At 48.7% G+C, this 27,703-nt stretch overlaps 2 protein-coding genes across 8 annotated transcripts in view; both read left to right on the top strand.

Moving 5' to 3' along the window:
- dnmt3bb.1 (DNA (cytosine-5-)-methyltransferase 3 beta, duplicate b.1) overlaps window positions 1-3,677 on the top strand; it is a 35,374-nt gene extending 31,697 nt beyond the window's left edge. For all 4 annotated transcript variants that reach the window (XM_087833384.1, XM_087833383.1, XM_087833382.1 and 1 more), the window contains 4 exons: window positions 67-152; window positions 236-305; window positions 388-506; window positions 660-3,677. In XM_087833384.1, coding sequence (XP_087689510.1) covers window positions 67-152; window positions 236-305; window positions 388-506; window positions 660-801 — 417 coding nt within the window. In that variant the 3' untranslated portion in view covers window positions 802-3,677. The remainder of the gene's footprint in view (window positions 1-66; window positions 153-235; window positions 306-387; window positions 507-659) is intronic.
- Window positions 3,678-5,358: 1,681 nt separating this feature from the next.
- LOC102794963 (uncharacterized) lies at window positions 5,359-27,298 on the top strand. 4 transcript variants are annotated; one of them, XM_087833393.1, is made up of 26 exons: window positions 5,371-5,444; window positions 11,825-11,952; window positions 12,481-12,626; window positions 12,761-12,914; window positions 15,116-16,497; window positions 17,923-18,069; window positions 18,158-18,256; window positions 18,348-18,609; window positions 18,695-18,757; window positions 18,843-18,943; window positions 19,359-19,487; window positions 20,447-20,554; window positions 20,727-20,868; window positions 21,070-21,540; window positions 21,945-21,989; window positions 22,060-22,139; window positions 22,494-22,606; window positions 22,683-22,866; window positions 24,438-24,522; window positions 24,612-24,757; window positions 24,933-25,023; window positions 25,148-25,296; window positions 25,407-25,492; window positions 25,974-26,043; window positions 26,124-26,245; window positions 26,390-27,298. In XM_087833393.1, the coding sequence occupies exons 1-26, from the start codon at window positions 5,371-5,373 to the stop codon at window positions 26,616-26,618; spliced, it is 4,806 nt and encodes a 1,601-aa protein (XP_087689519.1). In that variant the 3' UTR covers window positions 26,619-27,298. The 4 variants fall into 4 exon arrangements, with proteins under 4 accessions (XP_087689518.1, XP_087689519.1, XP_087689516.1 ...); XM_087833390.1 differs by lacking the exon at window positions 5,371-5,444 and adding an exon at window positions 10,111-10,468; XM_087833391.1 differs by lacking the exon at window positions 5,371-5,444 and adding an exon at window positions 11,264-11,612.
- The last annotated feature ends 405 nt before the right edge of the window (window positions 27,299-27,703 follow it).

Here is a 27,703-nt window from a genome sequence, read left to right as displayed (position 1 = left end):
AACCCGTCTGTGTGTTCATGAGTAATTATGGGATGTATTCAGTTATTTATCAACCTTGCTTTGCAGTGTAACCCTGTGATGATCGATGCCATCGAGGTCTCTGCTGCTCACCGCGCTCGATACTTCTGGGGAAACCTGCCGGGGATGAACAGGTGAGCAGATGCTCTTCATCACAAACTCGCCCGGCATTGTGAGGGCAGACGCAGTGAACAGTGTGATCTCTCCTGTGCTTCAGGCCTCTGTGCGCCTCAGGGATGGACAAGCTACAGCTGCAGGACTGCCTGGATCACGGCCGAGTGGCAAAGGTCGGTCACGTACACGTGAAAAGAAACATCTCCACGTGCAGGTATTTTGTGCTAGACTGACGACGCGTCTGTTGTCTCGTAGTTTGGAAAGGTGCGCACCATCACTACTCGCTCCAACTCCATCAAACAGGGGAAAGACCAGCACTTCCCCGTGCTGATGAACGGGAAGGAGGACATCCTGTGGTGCACCGAGCTGGAGAGGTGAGCGGAAACACTCGCGCTGCTGCTTTTGGCAGATACGCTGTGATGCGAAACATCCCAGCTAACGTGCTGACGACACCGGCATTCGCTCGCTCTTCTTTCTCACTGTGCACAAAAACTTTAAATATATCGTTGGTCTTCTCCCCTCTGCAGGATCTTTGGTTTCCCCGTCCACTACACTGACGTGTCCAACATGGGTCGCGGTGCCCGGCAGAAGCTCCTGGGCCGCTCTTGGAGCGTCCCCGTCATCAGGCATCTGTTCGCTCCGCTCAAAGACTACTTTGCCTGTGAATAAGAAGAAAGCCGCCATCACCAGCAAACACACACACACCAGCTTTTTCATCCAGAACCGTCAGCAGCCGTTTCCTCCCCTCCGTCGCACATTTTGGAAGGCAAATGTTCGGTTTGACAAAACATCAGCGCGGCGGGGAAACGGTTCGAGATGCTGCCTGGATTCTGCCTTAGATCCACATAACACACACTAACACAGATTCACAGCTTAGGGAAAGACGTTGGCTGCCCTGGAAACGGGGGGCGGAGTCTAGTCAGGTGAGCAAAGGTGAGATGGATAAGGAGGCCAGTAGGGCGATTCGCCATTCATCGGGGAGTTAACAGGGAGCGATGACACCCACGCCTTCGCTTTGTTAACATTAGGACTGTAGCGTGACTTTAATAGGATTTTAGCTTCATTTAAACGCATCGTTTTTAAGATGACACCTAGACGTTTTAGAAGACAGAGAACGGCGTAGTAGCGAGCTTTCAATCTCAAACAAAAACACTTTAAAAGTGACTTGAACCAAAGGCGGAGCTGACGTCCTGTTCCTGTTTTACCGCCAAGGTCAGCTCGCCGTAACGATGCTGTGGCTTCTGGTCCAAACTTCGCGAGTGCACTCGACAGTAAAACTGCTGCAGGATGTTTTTAAAGGACCAAACTAAGAAAGGCTCATTGGGGAAGTTGATCGGTATAAGCTACTGACCTGAAGCTAACCTGGAAACATGAGACGGGGTTTAGCTTTATATTTAGATCACTTTATATTGATAGAGTTTGTTGATTTTAGGAAATAAAAGTACTTTTGTTTATTCCTTTTTATATTAGCACACTAGTTTCAAGTGGCTGTATTTTACTTTTTCGTTGTTCCTCCGTCTTTCAGTCTGTTCAAAGGTTTTTGCATGTTAAAGGTTTGCAAAGTCGAACCCAAAGAAAACTGCTGCTGAACTGCCTCACACGCCAGTCCAGACTTTTCTCTGTCACCACGTAACTCGCCGGTGTGACCGCCGTTAGACCGGTGCGTAGTCAGGAACGCTCGAATAAATGACAAAAGAAGAAGTTTAGTGTTCGTTTGGTGGTAAATTGTGTTTGAATGTTTGAATACAGCCAAAAACTTCATAGAGCTAATTAAACATTCGTGTACATTTCAAAAAAGGGAACAAATAGGAAGCTATTCACACCAAAGTAAAGCTTTCTACATTCAGAGCTAAAACTCTGGAGCGTAACAGCGATGTCACCTGACTTAATCAGTGATATTTGAATGTAAAAATATTTGGAAAAACAAACGATAACAATGGCCTGGATACAAAGTTAAAAGTCACAGAAAAGTCTGCTGGTTACATATGTAACAAGCTCCGGAGGAATCCGACCAATCGGAGCAGGCCTCACAGCTCCTTTTTATAGAGGTGGTTAAAAAGTATCACTTTATCACACAAACTGACCAATCAGAGCAGACTGTGCTTGTCAGGAAGGAGAGCCTTAAAACAAGCGTTTAGGTCAAAGGTTGAACAGGTGTATGAAAAGATGCGTTTTATTTTGAGTTTGCAGCGAGCGTGATGTGGGCGCGCTCAGGATGTTGTCACGGCGATCTCTTCAGTATCTCTTTGGATACTTGAAACAAGCTGAAAGGCAGAGAGGGGCTCGTCTTCTGTTAATGTCTGCAGACAGCTGATGAGTGCAGTGATGACGTTCGTGCTACTGTAGATGTTTTGTTACTGTAACAGGCAGATGCCATTTTATTAGAATCCAGGAAAGGCTGCGCGTCTCTGAGCGTTCGTGTGCGGCCTCACAGCTCTTCCACCGAGAGGGAGAAACCCTGGTGACCACGCCTCGGCTGTGAAAGGTCACAACTGCTGTTCATTGACGATGTTTCCAGAAAACGTAACGAGAAACCGTCGCGGTGCTATTTCCTGGTCTGTGTGGAGAACGTGTGTTTTCTTGGAAACGCTCCTCGACAGCGAGTCTTCAGCGGTCTCTGTTACGGCGCTTCTGATAAGCACGTTTCAGCCAAATCCGACTCCTGTGTTTCTGTGATGATGTGAACTCTCGTGACTACTTTATTCTAGATCGTCGATTTCCCAAAAGAAGTTCCACGCCACTGCGACGCAGGTGAAGCGCGTTTCAGCGCGGCCCCCACACAGCGCCATCTATGGGTAGCAGTCCTGAAACACTTGTTCGTTTTTTGTTAACTGGAACACTTTGAAATGCTGTTTTAAGGCCGTCACCAAAGTGAACGGGTATTACCTCCTACACCATCACGTCTGTGAGCTCATGCTGTAGCCGTCTGCTCTCTGTGGAAACAGCTTCTATTTTATCACTGGAACTTTGTGTTTTCAGTGTTCATGCGTACTGTATCGATAGAAAGGTTTACAAGTGTTTTAACTCACATTTGACTAAGAACTGCGTCTTATTTTGAAAAATGCACAAGTCTTTGTAAAGACCCTTTTTGACTTTCAGGCTCTTTTACAGCTGTGGTGCTTCAAAGGTCACTTCGAGTGCCGCCAGGATGTTTTTCCTGAGTTTCACAAACCAAAAGCTTCATGTTTACATGCTTCATTAATAACTGCTGAACTCGTTGAATGTTTTTGCTGGAAAACAAAAAAAGTTTTTTTAAACATTTTATATGATAGTTTATATTAACACATATAAAGCTCGCTTTCTAATGTTCTAGTGCAGAGTAGCTCGTATTAATAAGAAGTTATTGATGTTTTTTTATGAAACGTGACGCCTGTGTGTGACCTATAATCCCATTGAAAGTTTTTCTTTTACCTTTTTATAAATCTTTTATGAAAAAGCCAAAAAAAACCCCATTTTACACTTTATTTTATTAGAGGAAACATTGCTGTATTTTTGTGTACTTTCTATAGCAGCATATATAATTTTTACTCAATAAAATGCAGAAAAAACCTAAATATGGCCGTGCCCAGTGTGATGCTTCTTTTTGCTTCATCCACTAATGATGTATTGACTTGTTTGGTGCAGCGTCACAGGGATCGTTCACGCTGTGCCAGCAGGGGTTAGAGTGGGATTTGGTAGCTGGGCGGATCCTAGGATCAGGTCCGATAGTTCAGCATGAAGAAAAGATGACTGAGAAATAAGTGACATGATGACTTGTTTCGTGAACCTGTGGGGCAGCACAGGGCCTTGGTCCTGGGTTCAAATCTGGGCGGAGCCTTTCTGTACGGATGCTTGTGAAGCGGTGATCAGCTGGCCTGCGCTGCTGCAGCATATGAGCTGATGTTCCACAGCTGATGTACAGCAATTCAGTTTTATTTATATAGCACCAAATCATAACAAAGATCACCTTAACACATTTTATACACTGAGGTTAAGAGCACGAGCAAAGAGCAAGCACCTGGTGACGGGAAGAAATCTCTGGAAACAACCAGGCTCAGGGAGAGAGAACAAACAAACACTGGAAGTGACGACAGTGAGCCCAGAGCTCGGACTGCAGGGGGCTCTAAACACTCAGTTTATCACAGTTTTCCTACTCCTGGATCTGGATGATGTCACAGAGAGAGGGTAGAAGCCCCGCCTACCTGGTGTGCAAACCTTGATCATTCTGAGCTGTGAGTCATGCAAAGCTACAGTGAGAGAGTCCACTCAGTTTACTTGATGTCTTTGCAGTTTTTCAAATCATGTTGACAATTATCTGTGTTAACTATTTACATGAATCACAATACAATGCTTCATAAGTTTATTTATTTTCATCTTCATAAAAATGAGACTTGGCAGCTGAAACAGCACAAACACCTCAAAGTACATGAAAGCCAGCTTGCACAGGTGGCTCTCAAGCTTCTTTATAAACCTTCAATCTCCACAACCTCAAAGGTCTCCTTTTGTCCTTCATCTCACCTGGAAGAGAACCAGTCATCTCAAATGTTGTCTGCATTTGTTTCAACACTAAACACGTGAACTTATAACTCAGCTTTGGTGTGTGTGTGTGTGTGTGTGTGTGTGTGTGTGTGTGTGTGTGCGTGCGTTTTAAAGGGGTGAGTAACTGCGTGTTTAACATATGAAGGACACAGCCGAGTGGTTACTTATCCGGAAACGTCAGCGTTGTGCGTGACCTGTGTGACACTGACGGTGGGATAAAGTGAAGCGATCAGCGGGAACTTTGAGCGTCTTTTAGGAAAAACACGTCATCGATCAAACGCAGCGGAAGCTAAAGAGACGTGGTGAGTTATGAAAACGTCCCGGTGTTCAGACGGAGCCACCTAGACTCGCCCCTCAGCAGGGGCCAAACCATCCACAGCAGCTTCCACTGGGAGGAGACAAAAGAGGAAGAGGTAAAGTGGGAAGCAGCGGGGCGGAGGCTCGGGAAAATAAACGCAGGAAACTCGGAGTCACTTATCTGGACATCAAACATGACATGAAGCTGCTTCTGGGCTCTCCAACGAGGGCAGCGTTAGCAGGACAGTATGATTCTACTGCGCACATCAGTTGCGCTCACCTGTAGGAAGGAGAATCCGGAAACACCCGACAGAGTCAGCGAGTCCTGCCGGAGACACCCGGAGACCACGGCATGTTTGGGACAAACTGAGACGGCGGCTCTGCAGAGCACGGCAAACAACCAGCGGGGTCCTCATAGAGGATATGGACCAGCACACACCCAGCGAGCAGGAAGCCAATCACACACCGGCAGGAAGCCAGCGCCACAGCTCCGACAGGTAAACAGGGTCTGTGCCCCCACCCAGCAGCGATATCAGTGAGCCTCACACAAACGGAAGTGTACAGCTGTGCTAAGTAGACTCTTTAAAATCCCGATTAAACTAATTTCGTTGGTTAATCACAGCGAGTCTGTGCTGCTGTTTAACTTGATTCCAGCAGAGGGCGCTCAAGTCGTCTGTTTCGAGTTTCTTTCACTTTCACACAGCCGGTCATAACTTCCTTTCCAAGCCTCTTCTTCCAATCACAGACGGCAGCAGACAGCCAGGCCACTGGCTCTGAATCGCACATAATCTTAGAGCAGAGGTGGAGGCAGGTGTGTAGCAGAGAGAGCTTTGTGACCAGGCTGAGGTCTGTAGGCTCGCAGTCATCCCGCTCATGGTGGTCTGAGGAGTGTGGAGCGAAAGCGGCTGGACTGCTTTACGTTTTGTGAAGTCGTTTCACCTCAGAAGCTTCGTCTTTGCTAAACTTAAAGAAGTGCAGTGGCTTTCTTTCTGAGATGTTTGACACAATCTCCGAGCCGAGCTGTAGTCACTACAGAGGGATAAAGCTGATGCGCCACACCAGGAAGATTTGGGAAAGAGTTGTTGGAGCTAGGTTAGGAAGAGAGGTGATGATCAGCAAGCAGCACTGTGACTTAAATATTGATCTAGTTACCATTAGAAAAAAATAATTCTTAAGCTGGTTAATTTCATGTGTAATTTTGAGACTTTATTTTGCTTTTGCTCACTGTAATAATAACTCAGCAGTCCGAACACATAACCCTGTGGAACCCCATCAGGAAACTGTCCCAATCAGAGTAGATGTGTTGTCCTCTGAGCACAACCAGGTAACTCAGAGGCAAAGAATTAAATATCTCTCACAGACAAGATTGCTATTAATTTCAACCCAGAACAGACAGAGATCGTGATTTATCTCACAAAAAGACAAGATTGACGTCTGTAGTCCACTAAAACCACAACTTCTGAGAACCTGAAGGAACCAAAGGTGGTTGAAACGCTGACATCATCTTCCACGCCAAAATTGGTCACGGTGCGAGGGCAAAAACCGAGCTGAGGTCAGAAGTCAGAGGTGGTGAGACCATCTGAGACTCTAACTACTGAGCCAAGGAAGCAATTAGTGACACTGAAAAACTGGTTCATGACTTGATTACTCTTGGCTGGACTACTGTAACTGATTACTATTATTATCATTATAAAATTCCCTAAAAAAAACTTTATTTGATCCAAAATTCTGCAATATATTTCTCCTTCATTGGCTTCCTGTTAAATCCAGAATTCAAAATCCTGCTCCTCACATACAAGGTCTTAAATAATCAGGCCCCATCTTATCTTAATGACCTTGTAGTACCATATCACCCTATTAGAGCACTTCGCTCTCGCTCTGCAGGCCTACTTGTTGTTCCTAGAGTATTTAAAAGTAGAATGGGAGGCAGAGCCTTCAGTTTTCAGGCCCCTCTTCTGTGGAATCAGCTTCCAGTTTGGATTCAGGAGACAGACACTATCTCCAGGGTGAAATCAGTTAAACTGGGACACTTTTTGGCAAATTTAGTATTTTTGGGCAAATTTGGTAAACTGCAAAATAAGCACTAAGTGAGACTGAATTGTGTTTTTGTTGTTAATGAGTTGTTTTCAATATGTAAACCTTGACTTAATTTCATAAATTATAATTATTCAGGTCCTATAGCGTTTGAAACATTTTTGAGATGAGCAGTGTTTTAGGGTAAAGTGGGTAAAATTCAATTCAATTCAATTCAATTCAATCTTTATTGGCGTGAATGTGTATGAACACATTCAAGTGTTGATTTAATAATTCATGAATAAAAACGCCGGCATTAAAAATAACTAGAATTAGTTAATTATTACAACACTTCATAAGAACTGTATGTTCTATTTTAGAGACAGTCTTTACAGAAGAATCCATCGTCAGCGTAGATGCCACTTTCTTCTCCACACGTCTCATGGAACCAGGCGCTGCAGTCCCCACAGCTGATCCACTCCCCACTGGTCTGTGGGTCACTTTTGTCTCCATAGACCCGTCATCAGGGCCCGTCATCCTTCTTTGCACCTTTGCTTCTTCTGGTCTTTTCTATCTTTTTAGTTTGCACTGCCTTGGTGGAAACGTAGTCTACGTGTCCATCGCTTGTGAAGACAAATGACAGAGGTTTGGCCCTCTTTCTGACAGTCCTCTGTTGTTTTGGTTGGGCACACAGATCACTGAATGTAATACAAGTTCAGGTTGATGGCTCTTCCTTTGGTGTGAACAGGTTAAAGACCATCTCTATCTCAGGAACACATTCAGAGTTGACTGTTGTTTCTTCAGATCCAACCATCCAAGAATGTAAAGGTTGAGGGCACCTCAGATACCGCTGCAGGGGGATGAATGGGGCTGAGGGATTTTAGGGTCTGGATGTTGGTGCTGGAGCTGGTGGTGTCTGGGGTCTGATTGTTGGTTCTGGTGGTGTCTGGGGTCTGCTTGTTGATGCTGGTGGTGTCTGGGGTCTGCTTGTTGATGCTGGTGGTGTCTGGGGTCTGATTGCTGGTGCTGGTGGTGTCTGGGATCTGATTGCTGGTGGTGTCTGGGATCTGATTGCTGGTGGTGCCTGGGATCTGATTGCTGGTGGTGTCTGGGGTCTGCTTGTTGGTGCTGGTGGTGTCTGGTGGGATCTGATTGTTGGTTCTGGTGGTGTCTGGGATCTGCTTGTTGATGCAGGGCGTGTCTGGGATCTGCTTGTTGATGCTGGTGGTGTCTGGGGTCTGCTTGTTGATGCTGGTGGTGTCTGGGGTCTGCTTGCTGGTTCTGGTGGTGTCTGGGGTCTGCTTGTTGATGCTGGTGGTGTCTGGGGTCTGCTTGCTGGTTCTGGTGGTGTCTGGGATCTGCTCGTTGATGCAGGGCGTGTCTGGGATCTGCTTGTTGATGCTGGTGGTGTCTGGGATCTGCTCGTTGATGCAGGGCGTGTCTGGGATCTGCTTGCTGGTTCTGGTGGTGTCTGGGATCTGCTTGTTGGTGCTGGTGGTGTCTGCTTGCTGGTTCTGGTGGTGTCTGGGATCTGATTGTTGGTTCTGGGATCTGATTGCTGGTGGTGTCTGGGATCTGATTGTTGGTGGTGTCTGGGATCTGATTGCTGGTGGTGTCTGGGATCTGATTGTTGGTGGTGTCTGGGATCTGATTGCTGGTGGTGTCTGGGATCTGATTGCTGGTGGTGTCTGGGATCTGATTGTTGGTGGTGTCTGGGATCTGATTGCTGGTGGTGTCTGGGATCTGATTGCTGGTGGTGTCTGGGATCTGATTGCTGGTGGTGTCTGGGATCTGATTGTTGGTGGTGTCTGGGATCTGCTTGGTTGTGTTGGTGGTGTCTGGGATCTGCAAGTCCATCTAGATCTCTGGCATCATCCTTAGGTAATGACTGAACAAACAACTGATCCCATTCTAGGAAGACAGCATTAATCCAGGCATTATCTGAGACCTGAACAGTAACATTCTCAGGGCACTGTTGGAGACACTCACATCGTAGCCGCTTCCCTTTAAACATAATCATAGTTTGACTGAAAATGCCTTCTGCATTGAAGGCTGCCATGCAGGTGGTAGTTTCACCTTTCTCACCTGCACAGACCTCCAGACATGGTTGGCTAACCACTCCAAGCACCTTGGTTAAGGAGTACTGGTCTTGTGGACCAGACTCGTCGCACTTCCATACATATGGGAAGGCATGCCCTCGAGGCTGGGAGTGCAGAGCAGGTTGTCATAGACTGGAAACCACTGACTGACCACCTGCTTGTTCAGTGGTGCGGCCCTTGCAGCTGAGAGCAATTCATGCTTTCGTATGCCACGCCCTGCGTGGTGCTTAGTGACATTTTTTAACCAATAGTATCCTACTCAGCCATCCTTTTGTGAGAAGCCCTTAATATTATTTTGTGATGCTGTTGAACCTCTCTCTTGGTAAGAGGAGCCAGTTCTTGTTCTGCTTCCTTCTGGAGGCATAGCCACTATGAGCTAGCTCCCACTCACTCTTCTTTGCAGTGTGGCCTGGGGATTATTCCATGCTCTCGAGAGGATGCTCCCTGTTTTCTCCTCTACCCACTGATTGTATTTTCCTCTTTCCTTCTCCTGTCTCCTCCCTGTTCCTTCCCTATCCTTTTCTTTTATCGCCTTCCTTTCTTCAAACTTTCCTTTTGGCTAAAGCATGAAGTCAGGGCTGGATCAGGTGACCCTGAATCCTCCCTTAGCTATGCTGCAAAAGTGTAGGCTGAGTCCCATGATGCACTGAGTATTTATCCTTCTCTCACCCCTTTTAAGATAAGGTAAACCTTTATTACTCGTACACGTGGGAAATTTGTTGGGTCACAGCAGAAAGTGGACAGTACAAAGTTACAAACAGCAAAAATGAAGAAATACACTAGAATAGAATAAGATAAAATAACATGCTATGTGTTTACACACCGCTGTGCATTTAATTATGAATTATTAATCACTCTCTGGCTCTCATCTACAGCGTGTCTTTTTTCCTCCCTTCCTGAGTCTGGCTCTGCTGGAGGTTTCTTCCTGTTAAAGGTTTTTCCTTCCCACTGTCGCCAAAGTGCTGATTGTTGGGGTTTCTCCGTAGACCTCTACAATTGTACTACTCTGTCGATAGTGTAAACGGTTAGCTTAAATAAAAGCTATGTTTACGTGGAGCAGCGCTGTCGGAACAGCCAACCGGAAAATCTGCTAACTCCGATGTCGCCTAGTGTGACGCTAGGAGCTAAAGCTAACTGCAGCTAGCAACTGTAGAACCGGATGTTTCAGTAACAGCGACATTAACATAACCAAAGAGTTTGGCTAGCTGGTATTTAAAGTTAAATTTCGACCCCTGTGGTGTTAAAGGGCGTGGGCCTTTATTTTATTCACACTTCTGGCTGTTTTTAAATTGAGTGACTTGGTCAAACACCCGCTTTTTTTTCCCGGCAGAGGGCTGGGTGGGTTTTGGGGGTCGTCGAGGCTGACTTCTTTGGTATTTGAATCGGTCAGAGCGAGCTGAGCAGAGAAGGTAAGTCCACCATGTTTGTTAGCCGCTTGTTGCATGAATTTGCTAAAGGTTTCACCATGATTTTAAACTAAAACTGTGCATTTCTTCTAGAATAAACCGTCGGGAGCGCACAGGCCGTTTGTGACTTTGCTGTAAACTTGTACTGATGTTGTGAGTTAGCGTCGCGAGCTAATGCGGATATCTCGCTGTGTTATTAAAGTCTCTGAGTAAATGGTGATCATGTAGCTGACCTCACAGCCATTGTTCGTTCAGTGGGCTAGTTTAAGGCATTGTGCAAAAGTGCTGTTTATAAGGTTGGAAACTATCTGGCACTTGGATGTGTGACGAAACGTTTTTCCCACTGAAAACGTCCAGATGAACAGAATCATCTTTTTGGGATCTCAGAGTAAAGTCAGCTGAATGAAAGTAGGGATGTGAACAAAAGTAGCTGACCACCGAGTGACCGCTTAAACTCCGAGACAATTTATAAACGGTAGCGGCGTTATTGCCGTTAACTGCTGTAGTTCCTATTTTATTGTTAGCCGTACTTTATCACACATGCCAGCATGACTCCAGCTGACCTGAGATCAGATTGTTTTTATTCCGACGGCAGCCCCACGTGTTAGTTTCCGGAAGCAAATTTAAGAGCGCATCGGTGCCGCTTCCATTGATTCTATTGGCTAGAATAACCCCCGCTCTGCTCTGATTGGTGTAGAGGCCACTGTGGATGTGTGCTGCGTTCCCGTAACTTTGGAATTTCCGATGCGTGCGTCCCGGTGTTAAGGTTTTGTCTGTCGCAAGATTGCGTCTTTAGCAATACAACGAAGTGTTTTTGTTTTCGCACGTAAACGCAGCCATGATCGTTAACTCGGGGTGGGCAGGGCTGCGCCGAGTTGGAAATTAGACTTGAGGGGACGTTACAGTTTCCGGCTGGAAACTCGGGAATTCCAACTTCGCCTAGAATGCGCTCGTGTTCATTCCGTTCGTTTCCATTTTATAGATTGAATGTGAGGTAAACGACATTTTAATGGGACCCTAAATGCAACGCTTTCACGGAGAAGTTGTTACAGAGGAAGAAGTCAGTCCCTGAAGCAGCACTGTGTGACCCCGGTGTCCGTGACGCTGTGACGGAGGTCTGCAGAGGCGGATCGGGCTCTTTCAAACTGTTAGTAAACCTTCTGGACAGACATGTGTGCAAACACGTGGGCTCGTTTTGGGGCCTTACAGGAAAATATTACTACATGAGTGTAAATGTCACTCTGACTTCATCAGGCTCTTGTGTAATGCACAATCCAGGTAGAGCCTGGCCAGGTCGCCAGTCTGTGCAGGGCTGCAGCATTGATGTATGATTTTAAAAACATTGTGATGTGTGTGCAGGTGCCTTTCGGAGATGGCGGTGCACGTGACCCTGAACGGGACGTTTTTGTATAACCGCTACGAGCTGCTGGCGTGGCTAAACGAAACCTTACAGACGAGCTTCACCAAGGTGGAGCAGGCATGCACAGGTGGGTGTGTTTTAACAGGCATGGCTGATGCTGGTACGTTGCTAACAGCCTCCGCCTTACTTCTCACGTGGAGTTCTCCGTCCTCCTGAGCCCATCTGTGGTTGGCCCAGAGTGCAGCAGCTGGGCTGCTGACAGAAACCAACAGGCGCTCGCACACCACTCCTGTTCTTTCCTCCTTTCCTTGGACTCTTTTCTTTCGGCTGCTCCCTTTAGGGGTCTCCACAGTGGATGATCTGCCTCCACCTCCTCTGTCATACCAACCCTCTGCCTGTCCTCCTTTTCTACATCCATGAACCTCCCCTGAGGTCTTCCTCCTGCTTGGCGGCTTCATCTTCAGCCTCTGTCCTCTGCACATGCTGAAACCGTATCTGACTCTGAGCTGTCCCTCTGACGAGGACTCATTTCCCTGCAACAGGAACAGGACATATATGACAGGCAACGAGGAAAAGCCAGTTTGATCAGTGTAAAGATAAAGCCGTGTTAATGACGTAAATGATGTGTAGTACTTCCTGCTCTGTTTGTATCCAGGTGCGGCTTATTGCCAGCTGATGGACTGGCTGTTTCCCGGCTCCTTGGACCTCTCCAGGGTCCAGTTCCAGTGCGACACCATCATGCACTCTCTGCACAACTTCACCTTGCTGCAGGCGGCTTTCAGGAAGGCCGGAGTGATCAGAGTGAGTGTTGCTGCGCTTTCAGGTCCCGACGTTAAAGCGAGTGCTCGCTGCACGCCTGTGTTAGAAACAGGGTGACTTAGCGCTCGTTCTTTGATGGAAACACGCACCTAAAGATCCTCTGTTGCTCTGCCTAGCACATCCCCATCGAGCCGCTGATGAAGAGGAACTCGGCCGTGGCTCTGACCTTCCTCCAGTGGTTCAAGATCTTCTTCGACGAGAACAATGATGGCAGGGAGTACAACGCCTTGGAAGCTAGAGGAGGACAGAGCCTGGTTCCTGCTGACCTAGGTGTGTCTCGCACAGGTGTCGCACAGCGTGTTTTCAGGGAAATCGATGCTGGAAACTATGCTGGGCGATACTGAAAAAATATTTATCACGATATGTATTATTTTATATCACGATAACGATATATATATATCACGATGTTTCCACTTATTCTCTGAGAAGTGTGACAGATGTCATCGCTCACTTTTCTCCAGCTTTATTTTGCAGATTTAAAGGAACAAATGAGAAACGTGCGTTTTAGTGCAGCAATATAAATGCATCAAAGGAAAACAGCTGTGGCTTCACTTTATTTTCAAAATCATACATTTAAAATGAGCTTTTTAAAGTGAACAACAGATTAAAATATTTGTTTTACTAACATGCATATATGCTAGTAAAACTAATGTGTATATACTAGTACTACATGCACGTATATACGCACATAATGTACTTTATGCACGTTAAATACGTAGCGACGGCAGACTCGTACCTTGGGCTAACATGACTCCAGTGTGGTCATGTGGTCAGTCTGTCAGCAGCGAGCGCAGCGTCTCTGTTGATGAAGAGGACGGTTACGCTCATGCAGGGCTGCGTATCTCTGCTCGTCCACAGGTCAGCAGCTTAATGCACGACAAACATCCTGCTCTGCTTTGGCGTCATATAAGCGAGGCAACTCGACTTTACTGAAGTGCTCACGACCGGGCGTAACGTACCTCGGATCGAGGACTTTGACGAGGTCACGAAAGCTTCTCAACTACGTAAACAGGGCCACGCCTTTACAAATGTAACGCGAGACGGCGCCTGTGATCTGTTTATGGCGCTGGGACGTTTTCTCACACGGGCCTCGTGTGAAAGGCTGCTGTATCTTCAGCTGGTCTAGTTTCTCTTTCCCAACTTGCTCCGGTCGTCCCACAGCTTGGTTTAGCTCGGACTCTCTGGGTTCTTCTTCGTGGGCCTTCTGTAGGTGATACAAGAGATTTGTTGTGTTGTCATCGGGCGCGGGAATAGTTTTATAGCATCGCTTACAAATGGGCGTCTTCTGCTCCGTGTTGGTGCCGTTGAACCCAAAATGTAACCGAATCACAGACGTACCCCCTCTGTTGGTAAAAGTGCTTCTTCTTGGGCTCCTGTGTAGCCGTCTCTGCCTGGTGCATGTCCGGGCAGGAAACTGCAACCTGTCAAGCGTCCGTCGTTTTTGAGGTACCGTAAAGCAGTGATGTGCGATACCAGGGGCGATCGTGGCTCAAGAGTTGGCAGGTCGCCTTGTAATCAGAAGGTTGCCGGTTCGAGCCCCGGCTTGGGCAGTCTCGATCGTTGTGTCCTTGGGCGAGACACTTCACCCGCTGCCTACTGGTGGTGGTCAGAGGGCCCGGTGGCGCCAGTGTCCGGCAGCCTCGCCTCTGTCAGTGCGCCCCAGGGCGGCTGTGGCTACAATGTAGCTGCCATCACCAGTGTGTGGATGTAGTGTATTCTGATTTCCTTTCCGATCTGATACCGATACAAAAACTTGATGTTTCATTGTATTATGTAATTGTAATATTATAGCTTCATAATGATTACAGGACATCAGCAGCACCTGTCCCTCTCCTCCTCTTCAGTTCGCCTCAACATAAGCTCGTCATATTCTGTGATATGATTTACTCTGAGGTGTTTGACGAGGTCAGTGGAGCTGCCACAAAACCTCACTGTCACATCGCAAACCGCGTCTCGGCTGTTTGTGGAGGTAAAATACGTCCACACATGACTCCATTTACGCTCAGCCATTGTTGTGAGTGCGCACGCCAGGGGCTGCCACACAGCTATGCAGCCGTATTTCACACATGACTATGAAAGGCGAAGAGGAAGTAGTTCCTTCCAGTGTAGACGATCCGAGTGATATAGTTTCTTTCCACTGTGTTCCTGTTAATGATAAACTACAAATTTACCCTAAAGTACTAAAATATCGATATTTTAATATGAGAATCGATTCTAGAAAAATATATTATTTTTATACTTTGCATAGAGTGAAATAGTGACAAGACAACACTAATAAATTTGAGGCTGTTTAATGATATCTTTCATGTGTAGTTTATAAAGTTGGGTTTGAAACGCTAACAAACGATCGTCAGCTCGACCGGAGACATTAAACCTTTAATGTTCTGCTGCTCGTTTTAAAGTCAGAAGTTTAATATGTGAACCTTCAGAGCTGTCGCCTAACGCTCGCTCTCTCCTCCCCCCCCCCGCAGGTGGCGCCTTTCTCCTGCCGAATCAGAAACTCGCCGTCACCGTGACGACGGACAGTAAAACCACAGAGGAAGAAAAAGCGAAGGATGTAATCTCGCTGATCTCCGACGACGAGGACGACGTGGTGGACCTGACGATGGAGTCGGTAACAAATGTAGACGAGTGTGTTCGGCCTGAGCAGGTGAAGGAGGCGGAGCCAACAGACTCGTTGGTGGACGAGGGCGATGTCTTGCTGCGGTTCAGTAAACGATACTGCCGCGATGACGTGGACCTGACGCCGACCGGCCAAATCATCAACGCGCTCCGCAGCACGCCGTACTGCTTGTACCTGCACGTCGGGGTGGAGCTGGGCGGGGGCCGGAGGACGAGCATCGTCCTGATTGGCTACTTCGACGGGTGCTCGGGTGCGAGCGTGGTGAGGCCGCTGCTCGCGGTGCAGCTGAGCGTGGATTCGGCAGTCGGAGCCGCGGAGTCAGACTCAGAGCTTCTGATGAAGGCGCTGACGGAGGCTGGCCTTCCTCTCGCCAACCTGGCTGTGTTCTACTGTGATGCTCCGCCCCCACAGGTGAGCCGGAGGTTTGAAGCGCAGCTCCGGCTTTTCAGCCCCAGCCTGGTTTCGCTCTGCGGCCTTCCTGGGATGGCGGGACGAGCGTGCCAGGCCGGACTCCTCACCTCCTTCAGTCACGTGGTCAACCTGGTGAAAGACGTCCACCGTCACTGCCCCACCGGCGCCGCCATCAACGACAGCCTGAAGGAGCTGTTTGCGAGCGTGGAGCACCACGACCTGTCCCGCCCTGTCTCCTCGCAGTGCTTGTTCTTCATCCACGCCGTGCAGAAGATGGCGGGCTGCTGGATGGATTTGGTGGAGTATTTTAAACTTGAGGCGCTGGCCGTGGACGCCGAGCGCATCAGCACCCAGCGAATCGTCGTCCAGCTGACCGATCCGAAAGTCGAGCTGCACTTCCTGTTCCTCGCCTACGCGCTGGAGCCGCTCCGGGCGCTCCAGGAGCTGCAGCAGTACGGCTCCGCCAATGTCGGCGTGGAGCTGCAGCTCACGCTCGTGCTGCTTCACTCGTATGCGGCGAGGGTCCTGCAGCCGGCCGCCCTCGACGACTTTCTCAGGAGGCGAGACGTGACGCTGCTCGGCAGCGAGGCGAAGCTGCTGCCCGCGGCCGAGGTGAAAGTGGGCGCTCGAGTCAGAAACTTCCTGCAGGCCACGCCGGCCGTGGATCTGGACGACGAGGACAGGGCCGACTTCATGAAGGACGCGCGGGTGTTTTACCAGGCGGCGCTGCGCAGCGTGGTCGAGAGCGTTCCCGAGCAGCTCGGAGACTCGGCGCTGAGGAACATCACCCTCGTCCAGAAAGACCCTCACAGAGTCAGCGTAAGACGTCTTTGTGTGTGTGCTGCTGGAGGCGGAGCCGGTGACCTGAAGGTCGCCGCTTTGATTCCTCGTAGTCTAAGAAAAGCGGCGGCAGCAGGATTTTCCCGTAGTCGGGATTCCTTCCTCTAATCTGCATTTTACTTTATCATGAATCACCTTCGAGTGTGAAATCAAAGCTGGTTTACACAAAATTATGATGCACACGATATTTGTCTCTGACTTTCCTGAATAGTCGATTCAAACGACGTTTAGACCTGAGGGCGGCGACGATAACCAGGGCGAGAGAGAGAGAGAGAGAGCTTCCAGATGAGCTGCTTAGAATCCAGATTTCAGTACATGTGTGCTGTGGGTAGATTAGCCAGATGCTCCTGTGAGCTGCTGTCAGGCTGCAGGATTTGTGCACTTTCAGGCCTTTAACCCTTTAAAACCGGTCGGAGCGGGCACGCTCCGTTTTGCGTAACTATTTTTAAATCCCGGTAGCTCTGCAACCACGTGAGCTAGCGCAATAATTTTTTTTGCATATGAAACCGGAGGAGTTGTACTTACATCTTATACCATCAGCTTGTCCTCAGTCACAGTTTCCTTCCACATATAACTTTGCAAAAACTGCATAAAAAGCACTTGCAGCAACAAAAACATAATATTCCATAAACAGGCTTTGCCGATCCGACCAGCTGTTCATAACACTTCCTACGTTGGAATAGACGTCAGCGCAAACTATCGCATGTCCGCCATGACCTGCCCGAAACCGGAAGTGACGTCATTTTCGTGGAAATGTAGTTTTTTACCATCAGGGCCTCATGAGCCTATACTGGTGTTTTTAAAAGTTATGTTTGACTTTATGACTTTCTGTGTGGTTTCTGGGATGCTTAGGACTCATATTGCACTGCTGGAAATAGTTTATTTTGATGCATATGCTGCTTTTTTGCAAATTTGCATTATAATATTTATTTTCGTTTTTCCTGCAGTGTATAAAAATTGGTGTATTTCAAAAATAAAACTATGAAGACACTCAAAATAAATTTCCTGTGGTGGGAAACTATTTTGTGCAACTTTTTTGTATTTACAGTTTTGAGGGATAAGCCTCTTAAATTTCTCTAACTAGAAATATATGTTAAAAAACAAAAACGATTTTACATTTTTTTGTAGTTTATTGCACTTTTTTGCAATTTACGTAATTTCTATGCACTTAATGCAGACATATTATTAAAATTTGGGCTGTAATGGTTGTATTGTTGTATAGCAACTTGAAATGCTCCCAAAAATGGCTCCACAGCATGTAAACATATAATATAATCTCTGGCGGACTTGGTTCTATGGTAGGTCTTAAAGGGTTAAAGGTCACTTTGTTACGCTGTGTTCTTCTAATAAGACGCCGTCTGTAACGGCTGCTAACGACTCTGCAATGCAACATCCCGTCCTCAGAATAAGCTATCCAGCAGCGTGCTGTCAGAGATGGCGGTAGAGCTGCGTCTGTGTGACGCCGCCTCTTCAGAAGCCGATCGACTTCAGGACGACTACCTCAGTTTGATTCACGCGACGAGAAGCGGAGAAGCTACTTCCTGGGCAAAGGTGAGCGCGCCAGCGTGGCCTGAGCGTCCACACGTCTGGTTACTGGAATAAATCTGTGTGTGAGCCGAGACAACGCGTCTGTTTGCAGATGGTGAGTGAAGTCAGCCCCGGCTCGACGCTGCACAGGCTCATTTTGACCCTCCTGGCCCTGCCGAGCTCGCTGCACCGGACTCAGGTGTTTGCTAAGGTGAGAGGTCAAAGCCATGTGAGTGGACCACACGACCCAGGTGGGAAGGGATAAATCATTTCCTTTTTTCTGTCTTTGCTTTAATCCCAAGGTGTCGAACATCCCCAAGACTTTTCCTGACAGCCGAGAAGCCTCCAAAGCTTTACCTGAGCCGGGGACGTGGGCGAGAAGACCCAACAACCGCAGGAGGAAGATACCCGTCCGTCACCAGACAGCTTACGATAATGAGAGGAAACAGGAAGCGGATAAACTGAGCTCATCGGAGGACAGCGACTGGTCCAAATCCAGACCACCTGTGCGTTCCAGGGAATACAGCAGCACGGAGGAGTCGGGCGACACAGAAAACTCCTCCGGTAGGACCGACGCCGCAGTTGCTCTGACAGGAAGTTGATGTGACGCCTCGTTGATGTTAATCAGTGACTGCGTGTTTTTATCCAGATGTGGTGGATGTTACAGAAACTTCCAGAATGTGTCGGGCCGACAGACCGAGGCAGCTGCTCAGTAAGAAATGTCCCACCAGTGCAATAAGAGCGCCGAGCGCTAACGCCCGTTTCTGTTTGACAGCATTTGTTCGTCTCGTTTGCAGGTCACAGAAATCGTCAGGCCAAGTCTGTTTTTGTCGTGAGCAGCGATGACGAGGATTCAGCGGCCACGCCGACCCGAGCATCGGCGCGGGAACAGTCACCTGTAAGGCGTTTCACAGCAGCAGCTAGCAGCACTGTCTGTATTTACCATGTTCATGTCTCACTGCAGCCGCCGCGACGCATCTGCAGAACGTTTCAGTTTAACAACAAGTACCAAACTTTTCTTCTCAGTCAGGGACAGTTTGAGTTTATTGGTAACAAATAACAGAAAACTGAGTCAAACGGAGAGAAACGGAGTTTGGAGGAGGCGGTCACATGAAGCGATGCGTTTAAGGACATCAGAAAGTTTCAGCCCTTTCACGCCGTGTGGCAGTTTTTTTTATTTTGCAGCGTTTGTTGAAGGCAGCGATGGGAAAGTGTGTTTGCTGGTGTCGACTCAGTTTAGCTTACCGTGAAACCACCTGCTCACACATTGGTCGCTATGGCAACAGAAACTAACAGTGTGTTTTGTCCTGAAGGGGGAGCTGGTCTGGGGTTACGTCGGGAGCTTGGCGCTGTGGCCGGCCGTCGTCCTGCCGCGCAGAGGAGAAACTCCACCGCCGGGGAAGACGCTGGTGGAGTGGTACGGACAAAAGACGTCCTCACAGGTGAGTCGCACCACGCTGTCGACCTGTGGAACCAGGAAGTGTGGATCAGCTGTTTAGTCCAGGCTCTGATGCAGTGAGTCGTACCCAGAGTGCAGACTGATGAAGACGTCTGACGGGCCTCCTCTGACGAGGAAAACAGGGAGACGAATCCTGCTGAGTTTATACTGTAACAGCAGAAACCAGCAGAACAAAGCTGGTCAAAGATCCAACCAGTGAGCTCAGTGTCAGCGTCTCCTCTGGTGCCAGAGCCAATCACAGTGGACGTACCGACCTGGAGCTTCTGGTTTATTCTCATTTGAGTCCCTCGCTCGTCCTCTCAGGACATCCAATCACGGCTGTTGACACACAGTCACCTGACGTCCCGCTTCACCTCCTCTCTCTCTCTCTCTCTCTCTCTCTCTCTCTCTCTCTCTCTCTCTCTCTCTCTCTCTCTCTCTCATGTTAGACTCATTATGTTTGATTAAGAAGAGAAATGCTTTTAGTTCTGTGTCCGTGTGTGTGTGTGTGTTCCTGTCTAGCTATCTTTGTGAGAACCAACAGTCACTTGTGAGGACACACACACAAGTCCTCACAAGTTTGAAGCCTTTTTGAGGCTCAAAATGTGGTTTTAGTGTCAGGGGTACAGTTAGGTTATGGTCAGGTTTAGGGTCAGGTATTGATCTTTGATGGTTAGGGTAAGCAGCTAGAGAAAGCATTATGTCATTGAAGGTCCTCACTAAGATAGCTGAACGGGGTTGTGCGCGTGCGTTTGTGCGTGCGTTTGTGTGTGTGCGTGTTTGCGTGCGCGTGTGTTTGTGTGTGCACGTTTGTGCGTGCGTGCCCTGAGTTTGAGTCCTTCCCTCTCAGACGTGATCAGACGGTCGTTTCTTTGTCTTGTGTTTAAATTATTAGTAAAATCTGTGTTTGTGCTTTTCTCCTGTGACGCCCGCGGTGGACGGATGCTTTCTCTCTGATCCCAGGTCAGTTTGCAGGATCTCAAACCTTTCGCTGCGTTCACCCAGAACTTTTGTGCCGACTCCTTCAACATCCTGAACACCTACCAGGAGGCCGTCTACCTGTCCCTGCAGGTGTGTTTGTTCAAACAGGAGGAATCCTGGAGTTTGAGAGTCCTGGACTCGTTTTGTAAAGTTTAAGTTAACTTTAAGGAACCTGAGATTCCACAACACCGCCATGTCCTTACTATGTTATTTTAAATATGGGAACGTGCTCGTATGTGACCTCCTCCTTCTTGTGCACCAGGAGGCGGCTCGACGCTGTCAGAAGCAGTTCTGTCCTCCTCCAAAGGGCAGAGAGGAGCTGCTGAAGCAGATGCTGGACTGGGCGCTGGGAGGCTTCCAGCCGTCGGGGCCTGAAGGATTTCAGCCCAACGCTCCAAAGAACGGTGAGAACATTGATACTAACCTCAGAATCAGACCATTTTCTACTACCTGCCCTGACTGAGTCACCTGTGAACGCCTGTTTCTGTGTCTGTCATGGAGACGGGGTCAGGGGTCGTACAGGAGGAGCTCAGAGTAGGACAGACTTGACGTGCTCCGTCTTATTTATGATGTATTTTGATCACATGTTTGGTTTCCCTCTGCAGACTGCTGGTCGAGGGTGATGAAGAAGCTCCCCCATAAAGCCTCCTCTTCTCCTGACTCCTCCAGCACCAACCTGAAAGATGTGGAGGTGTGCCTGAAGAGGCTGTCCTGCAGCTCCATCGGGAAGGCCTCAAAGCCAGCGACGCCAAACAAAAAGGAAGGTCATCCTGCGGCGCACGGCCCCAAAGCACGGAAGGAAGCTCGAGGAGGGTCAAAGATGGGGAGACAGGGGAAGAAGGAGGAAGAGGAGGAGGAAGAAGAAGAGGAAGAGGAGGAGGAGTGGCGAGGAGGATGGAGAAAGGGGAAGAGTAAGACGGGATGGAGAGGAAGGAAGGCTCATAAGAAGCGAGGCGAGCTGAACGATGACGCGTCGTCTGATTGGCTGCCGAGCAAGAAGAAGATCTACACCAAATTCCACAACAAGGTCAACAAGCCGACCGCCTCCTACACACAGCCCGACCAGAAGCACAGAGGTAACGCTCGGCGGCTGTTAGCGGTGCGGCTGTTAGCGGTGCGGCGGTTAGCGGTGCGGCGGTTAGCGATGCGGCGGTTAGCGGTGCGGCGGTTAGCGGTGCGGCGGTTAGCGGTGCGGCGGTTAGCGGTGCGGCGGTTAGCGGTGCGGCTGTTAGCGATGCGGCGGTTAGCGATGCGGCGGTTAGCGGTGCGGCGGTTAGCGGTGCGGCTGTTAGCGGTGCGGCGGTTAGCGATGCGGCGGTTAGCGATGCGGCTGTTAGCGGTGCAACTGTTAGCGATGCGGCGGTTAGCGATGCGGCGGTTAGCGATGCGGCGGTTAGCGATGCGGCGGTTAGCCTCCACTGTCAGCTCTCACTGAGCAGGTGTGAACACGGCTCACTCTTTCTCTCGCTGCTCCTTTCAGAGACGATCATCAGCACGATCGTGGACATGAAGCTGGACATCGAAGGTGAGTGTGCAGCGCTGCATCGAGTCTTTGCGTGTCTGAGCTCGTGTGTTTGATCGTGTGCTGTCTGCAGGGTACTGTCTGTGCTGCGGGACCGACAACATGGAGATCTTCCACCCTCTGTTTAAAGGCGGCCTGTGCCTGAAGTGTAAGGTGAGGAGCTGCTCGACTCCATGACAGTCGTGAGGAAGGAGCCGTGCATCCATCAGCACGCGCTTTAAAGTCACTTCAACCCAGATGTGTCAAACACAGCTGGCAGATGTTTGGTGCACAGCTGCACGGACGCTGCTGTGGTTTGTGGTGTCGGGTTACAGCGTCGACCTGATGCAGACGCAAATCCTGCAGAGCTTTTAAAGAACTGAGCAGATGTTTTTCTTTGTTTCTGTGTGTTGTTCAACACGTTCAAGCTCCTTCTGAGTGGCTGTGATGGTGTCTGTGATGGTGTCTGTGATGGTGTCTGTGATGGTGTCTGTGATGGTGTCTGTGATGGTGTCTGTGTGCCTGCAGGACAACTTCACAGAAACCTTATATCGCTACGACTGCGACGGATATCAGTCCTACTGCACCATCTGCTGCTACGGGATGGACGTCCTGCTGTGTGGCAACGATGGCTGCTGCAGGTTGCGCTCAGCTTCTTTCAGTGTTTCCGCCGCTCGAGCCCGTTCTCCGTTCTGAACCTCTGCTCTCCGTCCTCAGGTCTTACTGCGAGGACTGTCTGAACATCCTCGTCGGGCCGGGAACGTTCGATTCGCTGAAGCTGGAGGACCCGTGGATCTGCTACCTGTGTCAGGCTCACAGACCCCACAGAGCGCTGATCCCCAGAGAGGACTGGAGCATCCGCGTGCAGGAGTTTTTCACCAATGACAGCGGCATGGAGTTTGTGAGTGGAAACCAGCCTTTGTAAAGATCTGTGTGCAGGAAGGTGCTGCCCTGTACCTGCTGACTTTATTAGTCCTTTATTTATCCAGGTAAAATCTCATTGAGATCTAATTTCCAAGAGAGACCTGCCACCATGGCAACAAAAGTCAAAATACATGTAGCACATAAGTATATAACATTAAAACAAATAAAATATCCTGTACGAACACGTGAAAAATCGACAATAACACAGCAAATTAAACGACATTGAAAACAAAAAAACTCCCCCAAGGTATCTGATCATTGCAGTTGCTTGGGGACTAACAACGTTACTAAAAGCGTTTATTATAATTATCCGTCCATTTGCTTCCGCGTAACCTTTCCAGGGTTGTGGCGTGCGCTGAGGCTATCCCAGCCGTCTTAAGGCAGGAGGCGGGGCACACAGACAACCATTCACACATTCACACCGACGGTGTGATTTAGCCTATCCCCACTAACTGCATGTGTGTGGACTGTGGGAGGGAGAACATGTGACCTCCACACAGAAAGACCTGATGGAGGAGCTGAACTCAACCTTCTTGCTCCCTGCAAATTATGCATAAGTGTAAATTTGCACGTATCTTTAAATATTCACGTATTATTGCACACGCTGTGTGTTTTATCTCTGGGTTAGACTCTGATTACACTCACAAATAAGACCTTCGAGCAGTTTTACTCATCATGACTTTTTTAGTTGTGTGAAGGGAAGCTGCAAAGTAAGACTTTCATTTCTCTGCGTAACCCTTGTTGTGTTTTGTTTTGTGTACGCGACAATAAATGAATCTCGACTCTAACAATGGAAACTGTAGCTGCCACACAAAGGTTTTCTCAGGTCCTCGCACAGCAGATTCTTTCTATCGTGGCAGAAAGTTCATTTTTATTCCAGTTATCAAAGTAATGTTTGCTTAGCGCAGGAGGCCGAACTCGCAGCCGTGGAAATGATTTGTTTGTTGTGCAATATTAAAATAAATTCTTCAGAAATGATTGAATATGAAGGCAACATGAGCACAAACATGCTGAGGCTGTGTTAGCGTCACAAACTCATGTGAACACTAAAGTGTGTGTTTGTTTTGTTACATACGAACAAAATGCATCAGGACAGAGGACGGTTATTTATTTGTGTTTATTGGTAGTTCAGTGAGTTCAGAGGGAAACGTGCTCCTGTTTGCAGCTTTGAAATAAAAAAACAAAAGTTTTCTTGTTTGTTTTTTCCTTGAACACTAAAATGAGAGGGCGTGCCAGCAGCGGCACACAGCTCCCTGCAGCCCTCTGTCACAGTGACCCCTGTGGCCATGTAGTGAACTGCAGGCATCACTCGCAGCAGGATCAGGACCAGTTCTCTGTTGTTTTATGTGTTTGTGCAGAGGTTTAAACTATGTTGGTGACACATTTACTTTAATTCTCTTCAAAATAAATAGAAATTAGAAATAAAATGTTGGTGTCGGCATCAGATCCACTCAGGGTTACTTCTTTTACATCGGAGCACCCCGTGTTATGAGTCACGCGTGACTTCCTGTCCTGCTCTTGTGTGATGCTGAGTTTGTCTTGTTGCAGGAGCCTCACCGCGTCTACCCGTCCATCCCTGCAAACCTCCGCCGACCCGTCAGAGTCCTGTCGCTGTTCGACGGCGTCGGCACAGGTGAGCTTTACCTGCCCGTCTGCTCCGGTGAAACAGCCGTACGCTCCTGCTTCTCCACACCGACCCTTCTTTCCTCCGCGTCTCGACAGGTTTCTACGTGCTCAAGGTCCTGGGCATCAAGATAGACAAATACGTCGCCTCTGAGGTTTGCGAGGATTCGGTCGCCGTTGCCACCGCCAACCACGACGGGAAGATCGTCCACATCGGAGACGTCCGGCACATCACTCAGGAACGCGTATGTCTGTGTTTTATTTTGGCGTCTCCGCAGCGTATCCGTGCGAGCAGGAGACCAACATGGCGGACAGGCTGAGAGGGCGTCTCCAGTTTGTTTTTCTGAGCTGAGACAGAAGATTTAACTGTGTTTGATGGCCCCGCCCCCTTTTCTCACCACGTCTTCTTTGCTCCTCCAGCTCGAGCAGTGGGGTCCTTTTGACCTGCTCATCGGCGGCAGCCCCTGCAACGACCTCTCCATCGTCAACCCGTTAAGGAAAGGCCTCTACGGTACGTTTCTGAAGCTCGTCCGGTCACACGGGTGTCAATGTTCTGAACTTATGGTGTCGGTGGCTGAGCTGGTCGTTGGTATTCCTGTGTCACTTCCTGTGTCACTTCCTCTTCCCTCCTGCAGAGGGCACCGGGAGGCTCTTCTTTGATTACTACCGCATCCTTCAGTGGCTGAAGCCCAAAGAGGACGACCCGCGGCCGTTCTTCTGGCTGTACGAGAACACGGTCGCCATGAACACCTGCAACAAAATCAGCATCTGCCGCTTCCTGGAGGTCTGCACGCGCTCACTGCAGTTTGGATCCATCACCCTTCCTCTTCCTCTTCCTGTGTGCTTCCTTCGTTAAACTGACGAGGTGTAAACTGTGTCTTGTTTTTCCGTCAGTGTAACCCAGTGATGGTGGACGCCATGCATGTAACGCCGGCCCGCAGAGCTCGCTACTTTTGGGGAAACATCCCGGGAATGAGGAGGTACGTGAGCTTTAGCATCTTTTTAATATTAGTGGAAAGTATTAGTCGGATATTTCATGTTTCCTCTTTGGAAGTGCGGCCTCCATGAATCGTGGGGTTTGTGCTGAGCTGCAGAGGACGGCAGCTTTTGATGAATCGCTGTGATTAACTCTGAAGCTAAGATCGTTAGAGGGAAACGCTCGGTGAGGGCGTGTTTCCTCAGTCCAGGAAGATAAAAGTTTTCCAATGGAAAAGTTTGTCTTTTGCGAGTGACGTTTGCTCGAGCTTAAACGGTTTAGCTCGCTCCCGGACGCGAATCCTCCAGAACCGAACCGGGATGGCCGCAGCGACCCGAGCAGACAGGAAGGGCTGTGGCGGTTAGCAGCAACGAAACTTTCAAAATAAGAGCAAAATACTGAGATTCTCCGAGGCCAAAAGGGAAAAAAGTTCAAATGCGTTGCCGGATAAGCGTTTTAAATAAAGTTTTATTTTTCACCCGCAGGCCCATCGTAGCCACCCAGAGCGACAAGCTGGACCTGCAGGAGTGCCTGGAGCTGGGCAGGAAGGCCACGGTGAGTGACTCAGTCTGCTCCTCGCCGCGATCCATCCACAGCTGCTCGGCCACATGATCGTTCTCATGCTTGTGTTCCAGATGTGTAAGGTGAGGACGATCACCACCAACGCGAACTCCCTGAAACAAGGAAAAAATGTCAACAAGCTTCCCGTCCTCTACAACGGCAAAGAGGACAAACTGTGGATCACGGAGCTGGAAAGGTAGCGGGCTGGTTGTAACGCCCACTCGTCTCGAACAGCCTGTGGGCAGATTTCTGTGGATCCACTGAGTTTCTATCTGAGCCACGAGCAGTGTGGTCCTGTTCATGGGTGGGTTATTAACGGTGTCCTCCTTCCTCCCTGCAGAGTCTTCGGGTTCCCTAAACATTACACCGATGTGCGGGACATGAACCGGCAGCAGCGGCAGAAGGTGCTCGGGAAGGCGTGGTGTGTCCCCGTCGTCCGTCACCTCTTGGCCCCCCTGAAGGACTACTTCACCTGTGAGGACTTATCTCCTCTAACCACAGCTGCCACCTCCTCCCCCCCCTCCTCACAGTCCTCCAGTGCCTCTGCAGAGCAGCAGCTGTCGAGTTAGGAGGAGGCGACACCGTGCTGACATGTCAGTCTGTGTGCAGGTATCTGTGCTTTCTCACCTGAGGACGGCGCTGATGGATGAGCCTTTCACTGCTGGAGAGATTCAGCAGCACAACAACGTTTTTCAAAATAATTTAAACCTCTTAATACAGTTCAAAGGAGCCCTCTGCAGGTTCATTCATGTTAACATTTGGGTTCAATTAATTCCAGGTGTACTTTCAGGTAATACCACTTTATACCACAAGATGGTGCAGTGAGTAAGCGTAAGCTTTATTGAGTCCTGTGAAAAAGGCCATGAGGACGGGCCTGAAAGGAAGTACTGAGTGTGTCGGCACGCTGCCCCCTGGTGGTGAAGGATAATTACAAAAACGATTTTTAATCATGTTTCTTGTTTCCAGGAGAAAAAAAGATTTTTTTTTATTTTACTTAAACAGATTTTTTTTTACTTAAACAGATTTTTTTTACTTAAGTTTTTACTTGAACATGTTGACCCTCTGCAGTGTCTGGGAGCAGGAATCTGACACCTGCGTCTTCAGTTACCTGTGTCAGACAGCGGCGGGTACGACACTCTGGCATCAGCAGAGCTGAGGACACGTCAACTCTTTATTTATCACCTTTTTCCTCCTTTTTAAAAACTATGAAGTCGTGCATTTCAAACTCAAACACAGGCCGTGGAACCCAGTGTGCACTCAGGTGTGTGCTCAGGTGTGTGCGCTCAGGTGTGGGCGCTCAGGTGTGTTTATAATCTACCTCCAATAAAATTGTGATGACTCGAAGGCTGACTTTGTTACTGAGGTGCTCGTTGATGATGAACTGTTCTTCTGCAATGAAGCTGTAACCAGGTGCTTTCCTTTAATTCTGCCTCAATCCTTAATTCTACTGTTGTTGATGTAAATCAGTGAAACTATGAGTGCGACCGTGACACACGTCACCGTATGTTCTTAATATTTCACACAGGATCTGTGGATGTTGACTAGATTTGTATTAGTTTGGTTTGCAGTTTTTCTATCAGAGATTTCGTGTCTGTGTGAAGACCTCAGCTCGTCTCTGACTTCAGTCTCAGGGATTTGAGGCGAGCGAGGAAAA

This window comes from Neolamprologus brichardi, chromosome 20 (assembly GCF_056152115.1).
Source record: "Neolamprologus brichardi isolate AB-2024 chromosome 20, ASM5615211v1, whole genome shotgun sequence".
NCBI lineage: Eukaryota > Metazoa > Chordata > Actinopteri > Cichliformes > Cichlidae > Neolamprologus > Neolamprologus brichardi.
The sequence above is the reverse complement of the archived record's forward strand: the minus strand, read 5'-3'. Positions and strand labels throughout refer to the sequence as shown.